The sequence below is a fragment of the Littorina saxatilis genome, linkage group LG17, assembly GCF_037325665.1.
Source record: "Littorina saxatilis isolate snail1 linkage group LG17, US_GU_Lsax_2.0, whole genome shotgun sequence".
In the NCBI taxonomy this organism is placed as follows: Eukaryota; Metazoa; Mollusca; class Gastropoda; order Littorinimorpha; family Littorinidae; genus Littorina; species Littorina saxatilis.
Window position 1 is genome coordinate 11,819,550 of NC_090261.1, and position 23,035 is coordinate 11,842,584.

At 39.9% G+C, this 23,035-nt stretch overlaps 2 protein-coding genes and 1 long non-coding RNA gene across 3 annotated transcripts in view; 1 reads left to right on the forward strand and 2 right to left on the reverse strand.

Moving 5' to 3' along the window:
* The first annotated feature begins 4,248 nt into the window (after window positions 1-4,248).
* Window positions 4,249-9,354, forward strand: LOC138953459 (uncharacterized). The gene is made up of 5 exons (XM_070325282.1): window positions 4,249-4,290; window positions 5,523-5,640; window positions 5,994-6,088; window positions 6,490-6,542; window positions 7,908-9,354. The coding sequence occupies exons 2-5, from the start codon at window positions 5,614-5,616 to the stop codon at window positions 8,090-8,092; spliced, it is 360 nt and encodes a 119-aa protein (XP_070181383.1). The 5' UTR covers window positions 4,249-4,290; window positions 5,523-5,613; the 3' UTR covers window positions 8,093-9,354.
* A 715-nt stretch (window positions 9,355-10,069) lies between these two features.
* The window catches only part of LOC138953470 (uncharacterized), a 202,509-nt gene continuing 189,543 nt past the window's right edge, over window positions 10,070-23,035 (reverse strand). The window contains exon 2 of the long non-coding RNA XR_011451534.1: window positions 10,070-10,831. This is a non-coding gene — a long non-coding RNA (uncharacterized lncRNA). The remainder of the gene's footprint in view (window positions 10,832-23,035) is intronic.
* LOC138953460 (probable methyltransferase TARBP1) overlaps window positions 10,070-23,035 on the reverse strand; it is a 29,881-nt gene continuing 16,915 nt past the window's right edge. The window contains exons 19-26 of the mRNA XM_070325283.1: window positions 21,301-21,384; window positions 19,872-20,053; window positions 19,455-19,536; window positions 18,471-18,654; window positions 17,581-17,760; window positions 14,849-14,973; window positions 13,228-13,364; window positions 10,070-12,777 (exon numbers count right to left, since the gene is read on the reverse strand). Coding sequence (XP_070181384.1) covers window positions 12,615-12,777; window positions 13,228-13,364; window positions 14,849-14,973; window positions 17,581-17,760; window positions 18,471-18,654; window positions 19,455-19,536; window positions 19,872-20,053; window positions 21,301-21,384 — 1,137 coding nt within the window. The 3' untranslated portion in view covers window positions 10,070-12,614. The remainder of the gene's footprint in view (window positions 12,778-13,227; window positions 13,365-14,848; window positions 14,974-17,580; window positions 17,761-18,470; window positions 18,655-19,454; window positions 19,537-19,871; window positions 20,054-21,300; window positions 21,385-23,035) is intronic.

Consider the following 23,035-nt stretch of genomic DNA (forward strand, 5'->3'; position numbering starts at 1 on the left):
TTACTTATAGCGTGCCGCGGCGCGGCCAGTGCGACCTATTCCCTTTCGCGCGCTGTCTCTAGCACACAAAGGCTCTGTGGAGCTTGTGTGCGATGGCGCCAGTTTGAAAAAATACGTGATTCTTGGTGTGAAAAAGGGATCGTTTCAGTGACTTACACCTGGGATTATGTTCATCTTGTGTATTTTGTTACTTGAATATACAGGCATTGTGTTGGTGCAAACTGGAGTTTATTCATTCGACTCGTTTTGTTTGATTTTGTGGTAATACTAATATCACTGGCACTCAGCTCTTGTTCTTTGTTCCTGTTAAAAGAAACAGAATTTGCGCGTTGTATATCAGTTTATAATCACACTGAATACTGATAACAGCCCAACCGACTGTGTTTTTATTTTGCCGTCCGTAAGTACTTAGTCTTAACTGTGTGATAGAGTGAAAACAAGTTTAGTTACAGGTGTTTGTGTATGATTTCTGGAGCAGTTTTGTGCGGTAACTTTTGTGAATTAACCCACGCGCAGGTTCTCGGAACAGGCACTCGCTACAGTACGCTATTATATGCAGCTCTGTTGACTGTCGTGCATTTCATCTTTCGTCATCCCAAAGCAGCACATACTTGAAGCACATTGTGTAGAGTTTATGGAAAGGTGGGGGATGGGGCTTGGTTTGATGGGTAAACAGGGCGGCGAAAAAATACATTCTGACGTCAACAATTTGAAAAGGAGAGTTTGGGGCATGAAAAACAAGGGACAGCAACTTTGCCAGTTAATGAAAGAGCAACAAATTAAGACCTCACCGATGCTGCTTGACACCCCGCCAAAAACAAAATCCTAAACAAGAATGATGAGGCCTTTAGCATATTGACACAATAACAGCTCTAAAACATTGTTTTTTGTTGTTTGTTTTTCTTCTAAAATTGTACATATTGTTGTTTTTTTTCTTCTAACAATGTACATTGTGTTTTTGTTTTGTTTTTCTTTCTAAAAATGTACATAGTGTGTGTGTGTGTGTGTGTGTGTGTGTGTGTGTGTGTGTGTGTGTGTGTGTTCATATGCGTGTGAGGGAATGTGATCCCGCGTAAAGAGTGTGTTTACACTCACATTTGAACCGTTTAGTTTGAAATTACACCCACTCTATTCCATTACAATGCACGTCATCTTTTTTTTCTTCAGCATCTCAGAGAAATAACAACCCCAACTGTTGTGCTGTGTTGTTTTGTTTCGTTTTGTCTGTTCTGTTTTGTTTGCGATAATGAAACAAACGTTAAATTGTCGTCGGATCGACGAGTTTTGTTTCCTGTGGTATCTATACAAGTTTGTGAGAACAATACGAGTGAAAAACTGTGTTGAAAAACTTTCAAATCGACTTGTGTGCTGCTATTGGATTACTGATGTAGGAGGAGACATCAGGTAGGCTTTTTGTTTTCTTCACATGCAGCTAACAATTTGCATGAACATGTATTGAAAGACCGTTTTTTCTTTCTTTTATATTACAGGCATTAATTGCACTATTTTGAATTATATAAACGCAAAACAAATTTCACATGCGCACCATACGCATGCCTATAATATGTTTTTAAATACGACATTAATTAGTGTTCTTTTTTTGTGGCACATTTAGGATGTTTTGTTTACTGTGTTGTCTTCTGCTGTCTTACATACTGTGCCGTTCCTGTTTCTTTAAATGCAACATGCACATGTTTTTCAGAGTGTAAAGAGTGGCATAATTATATACTTGAGGAGCAAACACTTTTTCTAATTCTCTCATTTACCCTTTCTTCTGTCTTGAAAATTGTGGCATGTTTTGTTTCATACTATTGACATACATGTATTATCCGCCTATGTGTTGTCGGGGTATAATATCATGTGGCACTTCGCGCGGATTTGGGTGAGCGCGCGCGAGCTACGTTTTTTTTTCTCCTGTGGTATATTATATATACAAGTTTGTGAGACTTGTATAGGAGGGCCGTGAGGTAAGCTTTTTTGTTTTATTCACATGCAGCTAACACTGTAACATGAACAGTTTTCTTTCTTATATGTTACTGACATTATCTACACTATTTTGAATTATATACTTATATAAACGCAAAACAAATTTTACATGCGCACCATCAATGACTTCTACTAGTAGTCCTTGGCATAATATGTATGTAAATATACGACTGTATATACTCTACTGTTTGTATATATTTCGTAAAGTGTTGTATATATGTATTATGTACTTGGGGATTACCTTTGTCTTTATCTTTCATTATTTTGTGTTCTTTTATTGTGGCACATTTAGGATGTTTTGTTTACTGCGTTGTTTCAAGGTGTTTCATTAAATGCAGCATGCACATTTTTTTTCAGAGTGCAAAGAGTCGCATAATTATATACTTGGGGGGGGGGGGGGACACACTTTTTCTAATTCTCTCATGTATCCTTTCTTCTGTCTTGTGAATTGTGGCATGCATTGCAATAAATACAACTAAACACACTAAAAACATCAGTTCCGAAAGGCAAGGGCCACCAATTATCACACACTCAGAACGACTGCTATCTCTCTGCTCGCGGCATCCTTATCAACACAGCATAACAGAGAGCTAGAGGGCCACGCACGCTAGCTGCAGACAAAGAAGAGTCTGGCCCTATTTCAGGCGCCACTGTGGGCGGAAGGGGTTGGAGGGAAATGGGGAAGGAAAGGGTAAATAGGCGGGAGGAGAGTGGTACTGCCGGTTATTTTTAGCCTGGAGCAGAGAGTACCTCAAACGGAACACAGTGGTGTGTGTCTGTGTCTGTGTGTAGAGCTGTGTCTGTGTGTGTGTGTGTGTGTGTGTGTTGAAGAATAAAAGGGTAGAAGTCATACTTACAGCGTTAGATTTTTTCTGTGTGTGTGTGTGTGTGTGTGTGTGTGTGTGTGTGATTGCCTGCACTTGCGTGAAATGGTGTATCATTATAATACATCTTGATTGTTTACAGTTTTATATTGTACTCATAGTCAAAATGTCTAAGCAAGCAGTGGCAGATGAATAGGCAACTACTGTAGTCTCTCTCTCTCTCTGTCTCTCTCTCTCTTTGTGTGTGTGTGTGTCAGTGTGTGTGTGTGTGTGTGTGTGTGTGTGTGTGAAAACAAAAAACCTAGAGTCTAAACTGCCCACAGCTGCTGTAAAATATGCAAAATATTGAATTGACATCCAAACTAAAAAACACAATAAAGCAAATGAGAAGGTGTAAGTAACTATTTGAGGAATTCGGAATAAAAATTGAATTTAGTACTCTTTGCTTTTAATACCAGAAAAGACCATTAATGATAGGAGAATCGAAGTCTCAATAGAACCACTCTTTATCCCCGAGTACGCTAGCACTAGGGCTCAGCAGACTTTAATTGTGTGTCTGTCTGTCTTTCTCCACTTAACAGCTTATTGCTGGGAAACTACTGGGCGCAGTTCGTTCAAAAGTTGATACACTAACTTGATAATAGGTCCGATTGATCGTATTAAAACTTCATAATGTTACCTGGGACCTAAATGCGAAATAAACCACAAAAACGACTTGGCCGTAGGAGGAGTTCACACCGGCGGGGCAACACGCAGCCATTGACCTGATAGAACAGCCGAACGCGTCACACAAAAATACGTCATGACAAAGTTACACGCAAAGCGAAAGAGACTTTGACGTCATTTACTTTTGTTCGGAATTTTCCGTCTGTTCCTCGCTTGTCAGTGAAGACCTGACGTGAGTAAGCTTACCCAAAACGTCTTTGTTCTCTAGTATTCTCATTGCAGCTGTGAAATGATCAGTCTTGTGTCTCGGTCGTGTAGGTACAGAGTTTGCTTCTGCAATCACTGTGTTCGTGTTGATGACGGCTTCATAAGACAAAATAATAAGCGAATCTATCGCGAGGAAGACGTTTATGTACAAATCACCGAACCCAACCCATTTTGTGTGTGCATTTTTCTGAAGAATAAACTGCATGTGGTTAATTTCATCCGTTTAATGCTTGTCGAAACGAGCCATAAAGCTTTAGAATAAAAGATTTCACGCATTGCTTGGCCATCTGATCACAGATGAGGTCGCAGTTTGTAGGTTGAATCTATGAATCGGCCAGAGATAGATCTGCATTTCTGGTCAGAAACCAACATTCACACCACAGACATTCCAAACATTTATATTTATTGAGCGAGCCAGTCTGAACGGAGTACTCGGGTCCAGCGCGAGCGTTTTTTTTTTTTATTCTACTAACTACTCTTAGAGTTGCTTCCCTTGCATTCTCCAAGCAAAAGTAGTAATGGCGGCAAATTTAGTTGGCAATTTTGGGTGAGTGTCTTTCGTCTCTTTCCAGTCTTTTCATGAAGTCCTGAACGTAAAATACTTAGTTTCACTAATAACCATTGGATTGTGCCGTAAAACGTTACGAACTACGACAGTGTACATCCGGTCCAAACAGAAAATGGGAACAACCTGACTCATGGTAACTTAGTTTAATCTTTATGATTGAGCTTATCTTTTCTTCTCACAAACTGACTTCGCATTGCGCTGCGATTACGAGTGTAACACTTACCATTTTCGGGGCCATATTCGTCGTTTTGGTCGAATTTTGTAGTCTAAGATGGTCAGTGTGAGACGGTGTCACGAACTATTAAGATTGTAGCGTGCTTAGCCCAAACACTTAGGCCAAAAAAAAAAAATTGTCTGTTTATGGTAACCCGACCGACCCTATCAATTTGGCGCCGACCCAAAAAATCAAAAACAAACAAAAAAAAAAGAGATAAAAATGCTAAAAAGAGACATTTGGCGTTTCTTTCTCTCCCTTTCTCTCTGTTTTATTTATACGTTAGTTTTGAAACATGTATTCATCAAATATAAGAAGTGAATGTTCAGCCAACATAGCATTTACAAAAAAACAAAAAAACAAAAAAACAAAAAAATTTACCTACCTACCGACCCTACTTTTTTTGGTCATGTTACCCTAAACAGACAATTTTTTTTTTTGGCCTTAAATAAACTTTGAATCTAACTTCTAAGCCTTTTTTTAAATATTTTTTTTATAGGCCTAGGCCTACACGTAGTCCTTTCTTGTTAGCTTCTAAAGGCTTGAGTGTTACAGGTTCACCCAGTCCCTGTCTTTCATAAAATAATTTGAGTTTAAAGATATAGCTTATTGACATGTGTAACTGATTCTGGTCTAAATCATTATTATGTTTACACGAAAACCGGATTGATACTACACATAGGTCCCTGATACTACCGATCGAGGCCTTTTTCTGTACAAAGTACACGTATTGTGCTCGGGGTCGGCCCGCTATTGCGCGGGGCCGCCGTATTGCGCGGGACCGCTATTGCGCGAATCTCAGTGTAGGGTTAGGGTTAGGGTTAGATTCGCGCAATAGCGGCCCCGCGCAATAGCGGCCCGCGCAATAGCGGCCCAGCCCCTTGTGCTCCATGTGTTGATAACAAAGGGAAAGCTGTGGACGTGTGGTGTTAGAAGAGGTAGTGAGTGGGATCAGATGAAGAAAATGTCTCGGGGTAACATTTGCTGTTTGTCTAAGGCCCTGGACGTCGTGATGCTTTGTAATTCTCGCTGGAGGTTCTTTGGGAAGCTATACACTTGCATGGGCTGTCTGCTGCTAGAAACTAGACATGGCTATGAGAGCAAATCTTATGGAGGTAAGTCATTGGTCGATTGATAGGTTGGTTGGTTGATTGATTGATTGATTGATTGATACGTGGTACATTTGCCGAAATCCAGCAATTATTTTCTACCATCATCATAAGGGTATCTTGATCTTTCTGGGTCAATTTTATCCGTGTTTTTAAGAAAAAAAAGTACATGTAGCATACAGTGTCACACTACCTAAGAAGCGTTAAAACTTAAATAGGGATTCTTTCTAAATTACCTGATTATTATACACCTACATATACAGGGTAAGAATAAACCTGTGTCTCACAGAATTAGTAGGTTATATAACATTTATCCGTCTGTATTTTAAAAATGTGTTCTCCTATTTGCCGATGTGTAGATAAATGACCTGCAAAATGGGATCCGTGTGTGCCAGAAGGAGCTGGAAAACCTTCAGTTATTTGAGACAGGTCAGAACATCTCCAGGCCTGAAAAGTGAGTGCTGCTATCAGCAAATTAATCCTTTAATCACCAGGCACACCAACCTCAAAAACTACAATAAAGAAACAAGCGCACACACCGATTAACACACACACACTGACACACACACACAGTGCCACAAACATACACTCTCTCTCTCTCTCTCTCTCTCTCTCTCTCTCTCTCTCTCTCTCTCTCTCTCTCTCTCTCTCTCACATCTTTACAAACTCTGTCCATTTGTCTACCTCTCCCAAAAGTACCTTTTTTTCAGAGTTAGTGTACAGCCTGACCGATAGCTAGCTCAATAGACTGCAAGTATCATTGATGTTTAAACGTCTGTCCATATACCTCTCTTCCACAATATACCTCTCTCTACAGTTTGTCCTACATTCTCTTTTTCGATCTTTTCCGAACAGAAGACGATTGTCAGAGGAGAGAAGGAAGATCCAAATGAACCTTCAGTATTTCTGTAAGAACATGTTTGCCCTTCACTTAAATATTCAGTCATTGTCTACATTCAAGGTAGTTCCAGAACCTCTACATTCTCAGATGTGTGTTGAATGATTGTATTCAGTGGTACTGCAATGAAAGGGCATTCTTGGAACCAGCTGAAAATGTTCCTGCATTGCAGGTGGTCTAGTATCATGACAGGTCCATTTTAGTCAAGATAATAAACTTAGGTACTCATGCAGGGGCGGATCTCACATCATTTTTGAGGGGGGGGGGGGGGGGGGGGGGGGAGGGGGGTTAAATTTGTTTTAGGGACAGATCGACGCCGCCCGGAAAATGTTGATGAAAACTCTGGTGCAACCTCAGCCATCCAATTACCCAAGTACCTTCCAAAACCGTCATTTAAAAGACACAGGTCTATTAATAGATCTCCTGCTGAAATTTATGTCACAGTGGAACCCCCTCCTTAAGACATCTGCCCCCCCCCCCCCCCCCCCCACCCTCGTTTTAAGACCTTACTTTTCTATTAGGACCCTAGTTTTTCAGATTTCCTGTGTACGACATCTGCAATTTTAAATTCATTTCAAGACTCCCTTGATATATAATATGATTTTCTGAGATTTATGAAGGTCTTAAAAGGGAGGTTCCACTGTACCTAGTTCATGTAGTGTTCACAAATGACTATTCCATCATATTACACAAAGTGACATACAGTGGTACCTGCTGCGTGAGGCCTCTCCAATGAGAAGACACCTCCCATGGAAATTAAGACACCTTCTGCTGTTCTTGTCTACAATCTTGACCAGAATATACCTGTCATGAAAAGGCGAGCCAAGGGTGTTCTTTCATTACTTGTACCACTGTTCTTATAAGCTTATCATGGAAGCGATTTATGGACCTTCGTAGCAACTGAATTCAATATATTTTCGTGCTAGCACATGTGGTTGTGAATGTTTGGTAAAAATGAAAGTGAAAAAAATAAATGTGAAAAAATATAATTGAAACATTGTTTATTCGAAATAAGATCCTGTGGTGGTGTACGTGATCAGGAAGACATTTGTTCGTAAATGAAAGAATAAAAGCATATATCGATGTCATTGTGGAATTTGGCGTAACTCGATTCTTTGCGATGTTGATGCTTTCTCCATGAAAAATATTCTCTTAAAAACGATTGACAATGCATGATCTAACATTCTTTCATCTTTCTATCCATACCAGGAACAAATATAAACACTATTTCATAATACAAAAATAATCAGTTTTGTCCTTCTCCTGGAAAGCTGTTTAAAACGAGTTATGCCGAAATTCCATGACGACGTCGATATATGCATTGACTGAACAGTTGTGTTTTATTTGTTTGTTTGTTTTCCTCCCTCCGTTTCAGCTGGTCGAGTATCTGAACTGGAAAAAGAGAACGTCCTGATTACCTTCATCTACATTTTGCTTTTCGTCATGGTGATAGGTATCCGCTGCACCATCCTATCTGACAAGTGGATTAGGGGTTCTGAACAGCTTCTTTGGAGATTTTGGCAAAGTTCATCAGCGGAGGAGCCTGAACAGACTGAATGAAGACAATGCTAATACCCTGAGTTTTTGTCAAATAGTACCTGTGTATTGTCAGGTCCAAATGTATAATTATGACACACACACATTTTCTTGTCTTTCTTTTTGTATATTTATTCATGTTTTGACTAAATGTTTTAACATAACCGGGGGAATCGAAACAAGGGTGTGGTGTATGTATGGGTGTATGTGTAGAGCGATTCAGAGAAAACTACTTAACCGATCTTTATGCAACTTCACAAGAAAGTTTGTGGGTATGACATCCCCAGACGTGCTTTTCAGTTTTGCGATAAATGTCTTTGATGACGTCATATCCAGCTTTTTTTGAAAGTTGAGGTGGCACAGTCACGCCTTCATTTTTAAAGAAAATTTATTGAAATTTTGATCAAGCAATCTTCGACAAAGGCCGGACTTTGGTATTGCATTTCAGCGTGGAGGCTTAAAAATTAATCAATGAGTTTGATCATAAAAAATCTGAAAATTGTAATTAAAATTATTTTGTTATAAAACGATCCAAAAATAATTTCATCTTATTCTTCATCATTTTCTGATTCCATAAACATATAAATATGTTATATGCGGATTATAAAACAAGCTCAGAGAATTACAAATATGAAAATTATGATTAAAATTATATTTCCTCAATCGATTTAAAAAATATTTCATCTTATTCCTTGTCCGTTCCTGATTCCAAAAACATATAAATATGTTATGTTTGGATTTAAAACAAGCTTAGAAAGTTAAAAACAATAGAGATACAGAAAAGCGTGTTATCCTGGCAATACCGCGCTATACTGGCTTGTCAATTTAACTGCCTTTTCCACGAGCGGGGGACTGACGATGCTATACAGTCTTGGTGACAAAAATACAGTGCGTTCAGTTTCATTCTGCGAGTTTGACAGCTTGACTTCTTCTTCTTCTTCTGCGTTCGATGTTGGTGGCCGTGCTAGATCCTCAGACCAGTGGCTGCCAGGAAGTCCGCAGTGACAGCTTGACTAAATGTAGTAATTTCGCTTGATGCGACTTGTTCTTTCTTTCGTTCTTTCTTTTTTACCTGCAAGGAGAGCTTGACTGTAAAATATTACCTGTGTATTACAGATACAAATGTACAATGCACAATGAAGAAACTCACATTTTTTTTCTTTTTTGCTTTCTTTTTTGACCTTCAAAGAAAGCTTGACTGTGCATCTGTTTTTGATTCATTGGGTTAAATAGAAGGTACGTAGTCATAGTAAAGCATGACCCAAAAAAGGCAATGCCATATGATACCCACGCTTGTGTTCTATTTGGAATGAACGTGGGGGTGGATATGAATGAATGTGTTTGAGAAAAAGAAATGGAGTAAGGTTGGGGCTGAGAGCTGCGCTTTGATATGATCAGCTATTGTATGCGTGGCATGAGTGATTGTCGTGTTGCCAAGCTGTTTAACGTGTGTTTTACATGTAGCAACTTGGCTGAATACACCGTTGTGATTTTGTTTTATTAGTATATTCCAAGTGTTGCTAGAAAGGCCAAGTTTCTGCAGACTTGCATGAGTTTTCACAAATAATTTGACGGGTAAGAGTCTAAACTTTAAGCTTTATCTCTCCCAAATTTGCAAACAATCTCTGATCTCCAGGCAATTGATATCTCCACGATTTCGCAGATTTCCGCGATAGCAAAAAAAAAAGAAAAAGTTTTTCTTTACATGCACAATTTATATTTTACATGAGGGGATTCAATTCATATTTACAAGGCCAAAATGCTTCCGCTTCAGCTCATGGGGGCGTTGCCACCAGGCCCCCACCAGGGGCTCTGCCCATGGACCCCGCCAGGGGACCTATGTGGGCATGGCTGGACCCCCCGCGTTATTCATTTCTTTAAACTCATTCTTTCTTGAATGGATTGCCTGGATCTCAGAACCTAACAACATTTTTGTTTTTACTTGCCCCCCCACCCACCCACACACACCTTGACAAAAAATGCACAACATTGCAAACTTGGTGCACTTTCATGATCATTTTATTCACCCATATCTCACACAACTTATGCATGAACATATACTTGCAAGAACCCAGCTTGCTATCAAAACTAACTTCTCAGAAGGTAATCAGTGAGGTATGCAAATACAGCAGTATTCCATTCATTTTTTATTTAATTTAGTGGGAGTCTGACGGGCAATGGCAAATATCTGTGTACCATCTGATAAAGTCAAATTCATATGGAACAAACATGAAACTGACAAAGATGATTCAATCAGTTAATTGTGTTTACCTTTTATGGAACATTAATGAAAGAAAAAACTTGCGAGACAAGTATATCTGCACAGTTAGTCCCCAAGTTTAACCGCCATTCCTTGATCTTAAACCATTGGCTTAAACCAATATTTATAACTTAACCACAACTCTCTCTCTCAGACTTTTCTACCAACCATGAGCTTACAAAAATATATATCAAAAGCACAAATAATATGACTACATTACAATGCCCTAGGAGTTTTGAGACGGAGAGGGTACACAGATAAAAAGGATAATGTCCACACAAAGTACTTTTTTTTCAAACACATAAGAGGTGTAACACCAGCCCTGGTAATTTCGTCCATGCTTTCAAGTGCATTCTGTCCACAAAGAACTAGTTTTTACAGCGTTTCATGCAATAGCAATGCCCAATACCCTGTGTGAAATATGCGCATCAACAACGACTGCGACATGAAAAAGATAGTGAAAGATGGTAACAATGATGCTAGTACTCTGTATCGGTATTTTCCTTTTTTTTTGGTCACATACACTCCATCACCAATAATGACCATAAAATGACGAAGAGAGAAATGATTAAAATAATGCCACTCTTTGTTATTATTTTTCGTATGTTGTCATGCATACCGTACTTTCCGGGTCATAAGGCGCGACTTTTTTCCTCGAGTTCGACCCCTGCGTCTTGTATAACGAAGCGCCTAATCCGTGTATGAAATACGAAAAAAATCAAAGAGACCACTTGAGTACCAGTCAAACAACTTGTGATAATGCATGTTTCAGCTACTAGGTACTGCCCTGCCTTTGATCTGGCCGCACACACAGATTTCCACTCTGTTAAACTCGGTCATTGACCCCGATGCAGGAAGTGTTTCCTCTCTCAGATATGACAGGGGAACCACCTCTCATGGCAAAAACTGGGTCATTTTGGTGCGCCCTATCGGCCCCCTGCGTCCAATGGGTGACTGGATTACAATTTTTTTTAAAAAGAAGGGGGTGCGGCCTGTATAACGAAGCGCCTTGTCACCCGGAAAGTACGGTACTCAAACACCAGTGAAGACTATAATATGACGAAGCTAGTGATGACCAATGATGGTTTACAACATGATGAGGATAGTTATGACGATAATATTGATGATTAAATGACAATACTTCGCGTCAGCTTTCTCTCTGTGCTCTGTGTACTCCCACACAAAGCGGCATTATAAAACGACGATTGTAGAAATTATGATGACAAAGATGATGATAAGAAATATGCTACTCTGCGTCATAATTCTCCATCCAATGTGGCGTTTACTCCAGCACTAATGACACAGTAAGTAGTACCTCAGTTTTAAGACCTACAAAAGTCTGAGAAATGTAGGGTCTTAAAGAGATGAAAGTCTTAACAAGTCGCGTAAGGCGAAATTACTATATTTAGTCAAGCTGTGGAACTCACAGAATGAAACTGAACGTAGTCCGCCGCTAGTGCAAAAGGCAGTGAAAGTGACGAGCCTGTTTGGCGCGGTAGCGGTTGCTCTGTGCTTCATAGCACGCTTTACTGTACCTCTCTTCGTTTTAACTTTCTGAGCGTGTTTTTAATCCAAACATATCATATCTATATGTTTTTGGAATCAGGAACCGACAAGGAATAAGATGAAATAGTTTTTAAAATTCGTCGCGATATAACCTTCGTGGTTGAAAACGACGTTAAACAAGAAAGAAAGAAAGTTTTTAAAACGATTTCGGAAATTTAATCTTAATCATAATTTTTATATTTTTAATTTTCAGAGCTTGTTTTTAATCCGAATATAACATATTTATATGTTTTTGGAATCAGAACATGATGAAGAATAAAATAAAAGTAATTTTGGATCGTTTTATAAAAAAATAATTTTAATTACAATTTTCAGATTTTTAATGACCAAAGTCATTAATTAATTTGTAAGCCTCCATGCTGAAATGCAATACCGAAGTCCGGCCTTCGTCAAAGATTGCTTGGCCAAAATTTCAATCAATTTGATTGAAAATTGAGGGTGTGACAGTGCCGCCTCAACTTTTACAAAAAGCCGGATATGACGTCATAAAAGACATTTATCGAAAAAATGAAAAAAACGTCTGGGGATATCATACCCAGGAACTCTCATGTAAAATATCAGGGTCTTAAAATAGAGGTTTCACTATTACATGATGAATGTAAAAATGACGACAAAGATGATGAAGTCTGTAAAAATGACGTTCACAAAGATGATGAGTATGCTAAAGTCTTTAAAAATCACGATGATAAAGATGATGAGTATGATAAAGTCTAAACGATGCTACTCTGCATCAGAGTTTTCCATCTGTTGTCGCGTGTATTCCCACACCAGGAGAGCACCACTGACATGAACGTTGAGGGATCGGATGATTCCTTGCTGGGGGATCTCCACACACACATCCAGCTGCTGCAGAATGTCAGGGGGGATTCCCTCCTTCTCATTCCTGCGTTGAGATAGGACAGTGTGTGTTAGTCACTACAACAATCTAAGATTCCATAACGGTGTATACTTACCAATACCTCAAAGAAATTCTCAGAAGACTCCAAACACTTCAAAATCAAAATTTAACAAAGACGGAAGAAAAAAAAGTGATATGGAAAAAACAGGTTGACACAAAATCATGTCTTTGTGCACTCAAGATCACATTTCAGACCAAGAGACAAAAATACACGACAATACATCACTCTTCACATGAACATTCACATTTCAAACCAGTTATAATGAACACTTTTGATAAAACGATTTTTCAGAATAAAGTAAGTTGGTGCGTAATGTTTAGAGGAAAAAAAGTCAAAAGTTGTATCAGGTTTTAAAAATGGCTTTTTTATTCATTGACTAAATCTCTTCATCCAGTTCAGTTCATAACGGAACCACTCTAACAAAATACACTTACCCTAGAACAAGGAGAGTTTTCTTTGGGAACTTGTACTTGGTGAGGTCAACACTGTTGGCTGTCTGTTCCACTCCCACCAGCGTGTAGCTCTCTCGCTTCTTCTCTTCCAGGAATTCACCCAGCCGGAAAAATTGCACCTGGTAAAGAACTTGTGTGTTTTAGCCACTGATACTTCTGACCAATACAAACTGCAAAGTGTCACCGACACTTTTAATGAATACAGTGGTTTTTTTATTTGTGCAGTTTTATTTACAAAAGAACGTACACACACACCACAGGACTTACACACGGGTGCATAAACATAACAATCTTAAGATTTTTATTGATCTCCTAGCCGAAGGAAGACCAAACATTAACAGTGGAACATATGTTGATCTCTTCCAGAAAGAACACAACAGTCATGTTGGGAAAAAAACCAGCAATAGAATCAATCAATCAATCAATATGAGGCTTATATCGCGCGTATTCCGTGGGTACAGTTCTAAGCGCAGGGATTTTAGTTTTTTTGGTTTTTTTGGTGCAATTTATATCACGCACATATTCAAGGCGCAGGGATTTATGTATGCCGTGTGAGATGGAATTTTTTTACACAATACATCACGCATTCACATCGGCCAGCAGATCGCAGCCATTTCGGCGCATATCCTACTTTTCACGGCCTATTATTCCAAGTCACAAGGGTATTTTAGTGGACATTTTTATCTATGCCTATACAATTTTGCCAGGAAAGACCCTTTTGTCAATCGTGGGATCTTTAACGTGCACCCCAATGTAGTGTACACGAAGGGACCTCGGTTTTTCGTCTCATCCGAAAGACTAGCACTTGAACCCACCACCTAGGTTAGGAAAGGGGGGAGAAAATTGTTAACGCCCTGACCCAGGGTTGAACTCGCAACCTCTCGCTTCCGAGCGCTAGTGCGTTACCACTCGGCCACCCAGTCCATAGAACACAAACACACACACCATTCCGGCAATTCTTTCCATGTAAAATAAAATTCATCATGGTAGTCATCCCCAAATTGTTATCAGCCACATCGTCAACGTCATTATTTGAAATATGAGTTTCTGTGTCTATGTGTCATTAATCAATGTGGGACAGTAGAAACAAATTTCAAGACCCCACCCACCTCCCATTCAAGACTTTCACCTTTAAGACCTTGGTTTTTCACATTTTGTTCATAACCTCTGTAACATTACCTCCATTTTGTTCATAACCTCTGTAACATTACCTCCATTTTGTTCATAACCTCTGTAACATTACCTCCATTTTGTTCATAACCTCTGTAACATTACCTCCATTTTGTTCATAACCTCTGTAACATTACCTCCATTTTGCGTGTGTGAGTGCGTGCGTGCGTATGTGTGTGTTTAAATGAATCTTTTACATCTTCTCAGGAAGATTATTTGTATTCATCGAGACTGTTGGTTATAGGAGAATTGTACATTTATTTTAATATCATGTTTTAGTCGTCCATTTGTCTTAACATTTATTTCTCAGATTGAGATAATAGACATCATCTTTTTTCAGACCTTATTTTCTCAGATTTGTTTAGGTCTTACAAGGGAGAGGGGGGGGGGGGTGTTCCAAATTAAACCATGCATCCGCATTAAGTTACTGTACCTCTGTGATAGGAATCCACTTTTCTGCTGTGACGCTCAGAGTCTGAAACATGCGGTCGTCGGTGTAGCTCAGGTTGCCGATGACAAACTCGGACACGCCAAAAATCTCACTGGTGCGACACAGGCCTGAAAAGAAAGAAATAGAACAAATATTACAACTTCAAGGCACTAGTGAACAAACCCGAGCCTTTCATGTCTGTTACTTCATCTAATCATTCTGCTTTACGTGACACTCTTTTAGAATTCGCTGAGTTTGCACAAGGACCCAAGCAAAAGTGGTCATAAACAGGTGGTTAATATGGAAAGGTGAATTATACAGTAGTCCCTTCCATTTCCGGCCCTTTCGTGGGCGTGAACCTGCCCGGAGCGGCCAGCTTTCCCATGACTAATGAGTTTTCCTTCTATAATTGACTCTTAATGGCCGTTAACCTGTCTGACGCGGTCAACGGTCACTGATTTTTGCCCTAAGGTGCCCCTCTTACTCGACAGGAGCGGCCACTTAACGGCCACTTGTCACTTTCGCGAGTGAAGTTTGTTGCACAGACCAAGCAGTCCACGCTGGACAGCTTCTTCAACAAACGCCAGCGTTTGGAATGACTGTCGTTTGTGGCGACAACGAGGCATCCGTGAAGAATGACATTTACACTGAGTTTTCGCTTTTTCCATTTTTGTTTGTTTGAATAGATGTATTTGGTTGCTTCCTTCAGTATCAAACTTAAAGTGCTTGAATCATTAATATCCAGCTTGTGTGTGTGTGTGTTGTGTGCACAGACGGCACAGCACGAGCAGACGACATGAATACTTACGCATGCGCAAACTGTAAATACAGACATGCGCATACATGTACATTTACGGCAGTCACTTCCGGATCGATCACAGCTGATGTGAGTTTGAAACACTTGTTTATCTGACACTCAAATACATATATAATAATAATCCAAACAACACACATAGAAACATACGAAACAATAGCTTAGCCAGGACGATCGAGTTAAACACGCAAATAATTAAGATGTATAAACGAAAGCAAAACTAACAGAGACAATGAATTGGCGGCTCGTGGATGATCGCTTTCTTTTCTTCATGAAAACTTGATCGTGTTTTTGGTTTTTCTGGGAGGAGGAGGGGGCCTGTAATGGACGGCCACCTCAGGATATTTGCGGTCACCTTTGCAATGACTAATGGGTGACCGGATATGGCAGGTACTACTGTAGTTGGGGATTCTTTGGGGTGGTCTTTGCGGGCAGGTGCTTGTTATCGAGGAAGGGTTGCCAAGACAGGTTCAACTGTATTCCATTTACAGCAAAGTCAGGTTTTCGGACCAAACAGCAAACTATCAAGTCTGTCATTAATCAGTTATCACCATCACGATTCAGCATCTTCATAAAGGAGGTCAAACCCAACTTTATCTAAATCTTACTTCTTGACCAAAGTAACCTAATACAGTCAAACCTGCCCATAGCAAAAAAACTAATCAGGAATTCTTTGGAGTGGTCTTTGTGGGCAGGTGGTTGTTATAAAGAGGTGGTCGTTACCTGCCCAGGTAGGTACTACCATGTTCCTTTTACAGCACAGTCAGGTTTTGAGGAAACATTACAACAAATCATTGGCCGTAAGTCTCTTCTCAATCGCCCCTTACCTCCAAGGTTAGAAATCTTGCAAATTGAATCATATGATGCCTGTCAAATGGTTGTGTGATGTGTCTAGTGTGTTGGCGAAGTGTTTTGTGCTTGTCACCTCTCGCTTTCAGCCCTCACCGCTGGCTAGCACCGTCCTTTTCAGGACAACGCGAAAAGAGAGCAGCTTGCGTCAGTCTCTCCTGCCAGTACATAACCTCTCCACAGCAAGCCCTTTGTAGTGACTCCATCGTGGCGACAGGCGTGAACTGGGTACCGAAAGGACCCAGGCTGAACTACAAGGACTCGGAGGAGGTTGGCCCCTAGACGTGTGGCATGCAGGCCCACCGGCGTGTGGATACGCCCTGGTGCCCACGAACCAACCCCCAACTATGGGATAAATAGCCGGGCAGGACTGGCTCGTCAACCCTGGAAGGCAGCTGTCCTAGGAGAAGATCACTCCAAAATTAAAACGAGGGCAGAGGAGGCTCACTATCCCTGCAAGGAAACTCCTCTAGGAGAAGGACCACTCCAAATTTAAACCCACGTAGTCCCCCGAAGACGGAAGACATCGGCCATTAGGCGGGGAGCAGACCGGATGTCTACGCTTACTACGACAAATGATTGTGTCTAGGTCGAATGTTAGTAAAGAGACCGTCGAACGCAGAAGAAGAAGAATAATATGATTATCATTTTAAATTCCTTTTTGTGGGGGGGGGGGTGGGATGCTTATACAGACCTGGGAACCCATACGATTTTGTACGCATGATTGTCTAAAATACGGTCAGCGGAAAAAAATACGACAAGAATAATTCCTACGCTACTTTTCTTCACAAGCACATCCTGAAGCCGATCCAGTATCTTGACACGATTACAGTTTTTTTCAGTAAAAATTCGAAAGAGGCATTTATTTTAAATGTATAAGTAAACTTAATTTACGGTGTGACGGACGCGTATGAAGCATGTTTCAATAATGAATGTTCAAATGCTGTGTGGAGTACCCCGAATTTTTCTTAAAATACACCATGTTTGTTTGAGAATACTCCAAAAGCTAAACAGGGGTCACCAGGTCTGCTAATAACTAACATCAGTAAGCCTCTTATTAACCACTCCTCACCTCCAAGGTTGGGAATCTTGTTGATGAGAGAGGTGACCAGCACCAGCCCGTCCTGATTACGACCCTTCCTGCGGTGACTGTACTCTTGCTCTGCACTGCTGTCCGGCGTCATCAGCCTCCAGGGAATAATCTTCTTCTGGACGTCTCCGTCCGTTGTCTCTGTGTCTTCAAAGCTCTCCGCTGAAAATATAAAAGAAACCAGATAGAGAAGGTAAAAGATGGAATTACAGCTTTTTGCTTATTTCATGAATTTGCCGAAAGGATGACATACCTTTGAGAATTTGTGGATAAACCTCAATGCCTTTCTTCTTGCTACAGTGGAACCCCCTTTTAAGACCTCCCATTTTAAGACTCCCTCCCTTTTAAGACCTTGTTTTCTCAGACTTCCTGTTCATATCCTCTGTAAATTTACCCCCATTTTAAGACTCCCTCCTATTTAAGACCCTGTTTTCTCAGACTTTCTGTTCATATCCTCTGTAAATTTACCCCCATTTTAAGACTCCCTCCTTTTTAAGACCTGATTTTCTCAGATTTTAGGAGGTCTTAAAAGGTAGGTTCCACTGTACCTGCAAAAAAACCTTGCGGCCATGACGGTGTTCCTTCATTGCAGGTGGCCTGTCATGAGAGGTATGATTTAGTCTAGGTTATAGGCAAAGGGACAACAGTAGGTGTCCTTTATCGGGGGGGGGGGGGGGGGGGGGGGTGGTGTTCTCTCATTTGAGGAGACTTGTATCACAGGTACAACTGTATCATAACTGGACTAACAAATTTAACAAGCATAGCCGACAGTAGGCTTGTGAATAGCCTCAAATACACCTGCGCCTTTAATCCTGCTAATTCCAATCCTCTTATTATAACTACAAAACTGTCATTTTCCAAGCCATGCCTACTTGTTGCTTTCATTTTCCAAGGGCCAGGTTCACAGGCCGCTAGAGTTTTGCTTTCGTTGTAGAGTGGCATGAGATGAGAGTCGCCATTTATCTGCCATGAGGCGTCCAACTGGTGGAACAGGTCTGGATGCATCCATTCTATGTCACACAGACATGCCAACCGTGGTAGTGTGTAGAACATTGTCTGGAGAAAAAAATCCCCACATTGTTCAGTAAAGGCATAAACACACAAAATATAAAAAGGCAGAGCACCTTTTCACACAGTTTTCAAGAACTACGTTGAGTCCTAGTATCTTTTTCACGGCCTTCCACTATGAGCTATAAAATCCTGTTACTGTCAGTTAGAAGATTTTGCCTCAATGTAATTTGGTAAATGCTCATAACATCAAACAAACAAAGAAAAGTGGCAGCTAGCACAGAGTCAGAGAGCACATCCCAGGAACAAAGTGGGAGAAACTGTTTCCAAGACACTCCTTGTATTGTGTCAGAGGAGATGAGAGTAGCACTGCTCTTCATTTGAAATAATCTGGCACACAAAAGTACACTATTTTCCCAGTGCTTGGATTTTTAAATGTACATAAAGTATACTGAAAATATTTTTTTTAGTGACAATCATCAGTCATATACGAAGACGTCGTGCAGTAGAGAGAAATTCAAGTTTTATGCCCTCAAGGCAAAGCCATTAGGGGCATGTTCCCGGGTTTTACCCAGACTTAAGATGAGACACAAGTGTATGTATGATAAGGTGGTAACAGCCATCTGCACTTATGGCAGAATGACACATAAAGTTGACCCGAGTCCTTTCTGGCCCAGATTCGAACCCGCGACCCTTGGATCACAAGTCTAGTGCTTTACCACCTGAGCTACCCGGGCCCCCAAGTCGTGCAGTATAAAGTGGTTCATGGGGTGTTTTATTTCTGAGAAAAAAATACCTGGTAGCTTTGTATAACACAGAGGTGACTTTTTTGGGTTACAATTTATTACCTCCATACTGTAATCTCTCAAGAAGTTGAAATGACTGTAGAAATAGTTGCCCATCAGTTTTCCCAGCACTGCTGAAGAATTGCTGAAACACACAAAGAAAATCTTGATACAACATTCACATTTCATTCTCACACATGCATACATATGCTCACAGAGAAGGGGGGGGAGGGGGGGAGGAGGGGGAGGGGGGGGGAGACACATATTGACTTGAATGACAAAACATGTACTCCAGATACTACTCCATGTCAAAGAGAGTTCACCTGTAGCTTTTTTTTTTAATGGTTTAATTTAGGTTTTTCTTTAAAGTTAAGTGCTTCTTCCGATTTTAGCTGGTCATAAAGAGAAATTGCAGGAATAATTTTGCATCAAAAATAATCACATAAACAATGATAAATCAATGTTCAAAGTCTACATTACCCATTTTCATTCAGAAATTTGACGCAGCTCTCCACAACTTTGTACTGTCGGGCTTTGAGCTTCATCTCTTGGCACTGTCCCCACAGCTTGTATATGGCTGCCTGACCGTGCAGACGAGTGTTGAAATGATGGGCCATTGTCCATGGCATCACCAAGGGAATGGCTTCCATGTAGAAATCCTCCTGAAGAACAGAGGGAGAACAGTCCTTGTATGAATCAAAATATCTAAAAATTTAAATCTCAAAAGGCAAACATTGAAAAGGCAGCTGCATGCGACTAATCTCTGTTTTTATATTTAGTCAAGTTTTGACTAAATATTTTAACATCGAGGGGGAATCGAAACGAGGGTCGTGGTGTATGTGTGAGTGTGTGCGTGTGTGTGTGTGCGTGCGTGCGTGCGTGCGTGCGTGCGTGTAGAGCGATTCAGACCAAACTACTGGGCCGATCTTTATGAAATTTTACATGAGAGTTCCTGGGATTGATATCCCAGAACGTTTTTCTCCTTTTTTCGATAAATGTCTTTGATGACGTCATATCCGGCTTTTCGTGAAAGTTGAGGCGGCACTGTCACGCCCTCATTTTTCAACCAAATTGGTTGAAATTTTGGTCAAGTAATCTTCGACGAAGCCCGGACTTCGGTATTGCATTTCAGCTTGGTGGCTTAAAAATTAATTAATGACTTTGGTCATTAAAAATCTGAAAATTGTAAAAAAAAATAAAAATTTATAAAACGATCCAAATTTACGTTTATCTTATTCTCCATCATTTGCTGATTCCAAAAACATATAAATATGTTATATTTGAATTAAAAACAAGCTCTGAAAATTAAATATATAAAAATTATTATCAAAATTAAATTTTCCAAATCAATTTAAAAACACTTTCATCTTATTCCTTGTCGGTTCCTGATTCCAAAAACATATAGATATGATATGTTTGAATTAAAAACACGCTCAGAAAGTTAAAACGAAGAGAGGTATAGAAAAGCGTGCTATCCTTCTCAGCGCAACTACTAAACCGCTCTTCTTGTCAATTTCACTGCCTGAACGGTGGACTGACGATGCTATGAGTATACGGTCTTGCTGAAAAATTGCATTGCGTTCAATTTCATTCTGTGAGTTCGACAGCTACTTGACTAAATGTTGTATTTTCGCCTTACGCGACTTGTTCCATTATAGTATGATCCTCAAACACCACTATTTCACATGCACGCCTCCTTTTTACCTGCATCAGGCATGCTATTCACATGAACTTTACCACTCTATGATTAAACTGAACCGTACAGCTAACCTTTGTTCAACTGGAGAGAAATGCAAGCAACTCTGAGTGAATTTATTCCTCTTGTACCATGCAAAGTCTTATTCACATATTCACACAATGGTTCATGGGGAGATTCTAACAAATTTAAATTGATTTGGGTCTGACTTACCCTGAGGTCCACTGGGAGCTCTGGTCCCACGCGTGTGACGATGTGAAGCAAAGAAATCAGGCTGATGTTGCGCTTGTCTGAAAACTGACACAAACAATAGCAGTGTTGATAAACAATAAACAAAGAAAGTAAACACAAACAATAGCAGTGCTGAGAAACAATAAACAAAGAAAGTAAACACAAACAATAGCAGTGCTGAGAAACAATAAACAAAGAAAGTAAACACAAACAATAGCAGTGTTTAGAAACAATAAACAAAGAAAGTAAACACAAACAATAGCAGTGCTGAGAAACAATAAACAAAGAAAGTAAACACAAACAGGATACTGCTGTGAAAAATTAAACGGTTTATTACATGTACCATACAATTTGTGAGGTGCATCTTTCTGGTAAAATCTAAAAGCAAAAACAGGCACAGTGATACAAAGTTACTCATCTTCTCATGTTTGTCACAACAAGAAAAACATGAATTTTACAAATCCAAAAAACCCAAAGAGACTGCCAACATTCCAAAATTGATAATAAAAAAACAAGAAGGGTAAGTTGTTGGAACATGTGTTAAGGACAAAACAATACGTTACAGTCACAAATATATCGACCCAACGGTCTTTTAAGTGCACAGACAATTAGCACATTCCATCAAGCTAAGTTCTTCTTACTAATTGTTTGTCTTTTCTTTCTTTATTTGGTGTTTAACGTCGTTTTCAACCACGAAGGGTTTCAACCACGAAGGGTTATATCGCGACGGGGAAAGGGGGGAGATGGGATAGAGCCACTTGTCAATTGTTTCTTGTTCACAAAAGCACTAATCAAAAATTTGCTCCAGGGGCTTGCAACGTAGTACAATATATTACTTTACTGGGAGAATGCAAGTTTCCAGTACAAAGGACTTTTCTTACATACTGCTTGACTAAAATCTTTACAAAAATTGTTTGTCTGTGCACTTAAAAGACCGTTGAGTCGATATATTTGTGACTGTAATGTTTTGTTTGGTCAATAACAAACGTTCAAACAACTTACCTTTCTTGTTTTTTCATTATGAATTTTACAATACATGTACCACACAGGTCAAAGGAAACATTTACCAGGGATTCTATCATGTGCATCTTTTCCACTGACTTTAAGAACAGGAAGCACACTAAAGCAAAGTTTCCCCAGCATTTTTTATAAGCTGCACCACAACAACGACAAAATTCACATCCCTAAACCTGTAAAAGCCAAAACAAAGCACAAGACTAAAACCACAAAGGAATTCAGCACAAACACCTGGCTGCATCTTGTCAAAGCTTGTCACATACTTACAGAGAAATAAAGTACAGCGTTTTTCTGAATACAGTGGAAACCCCCCCCCCCCCCCCCCCCCCCCTTTAGGGTGAGGGTTAGGTTTAAGACACCCGATTAAGAAGATTTCCTCCCTTTTAAGACCCTTTTTTCTCAGATTTTTTGTTCATAACTCTTTAAGTTTACCCCCAGTTTAAGACTTCCTAGTCTTTATGACCTCATATATTTTAAGGTCTTAAAAGGGGGTTCCAATGTACCACAAAGCAATCTTCTGCTTCGCTCATGGGCTTAGACTCCCACGTACTTGTGTTTTTGCACGAGTGGAATTTTACGTGTATGACCGTTTTTTACCCCGCCATTTAGGCAGCCATACGCCGTTTTCGGAGGAAGCATGCTGAGTATTTTCGTGTTTCTATAACCCACCGAACTCTGACATGGATTACAGGATCTTTTT

What these genes read in the sequence shown, in the direction of transcription:
- LOC138953459 (XM_070325282.1), top strand. Translation starts at nt 5,614, where the DNA reads ATGGCTATGAGAGCAAATCTTATGGAG. An exon ending in TGAGAGCAAATCTTATGGAG is followed by an intron (nt 5,641 to 5,993) that starts GTAAGTCATTGG and finishes GCCGATGTGTAG; the next exon opens with ATAAATGACCTGCAAAATGG. An exon ending in AATGAACCTTCAGTATTTCT is followed by an intron (nt 6,543 to 7,907) that starts GTAAGAACATGT and finishes CCTCCGTTTCAG; the next exon opens with CTGGTCGAGTATCTGAACTG.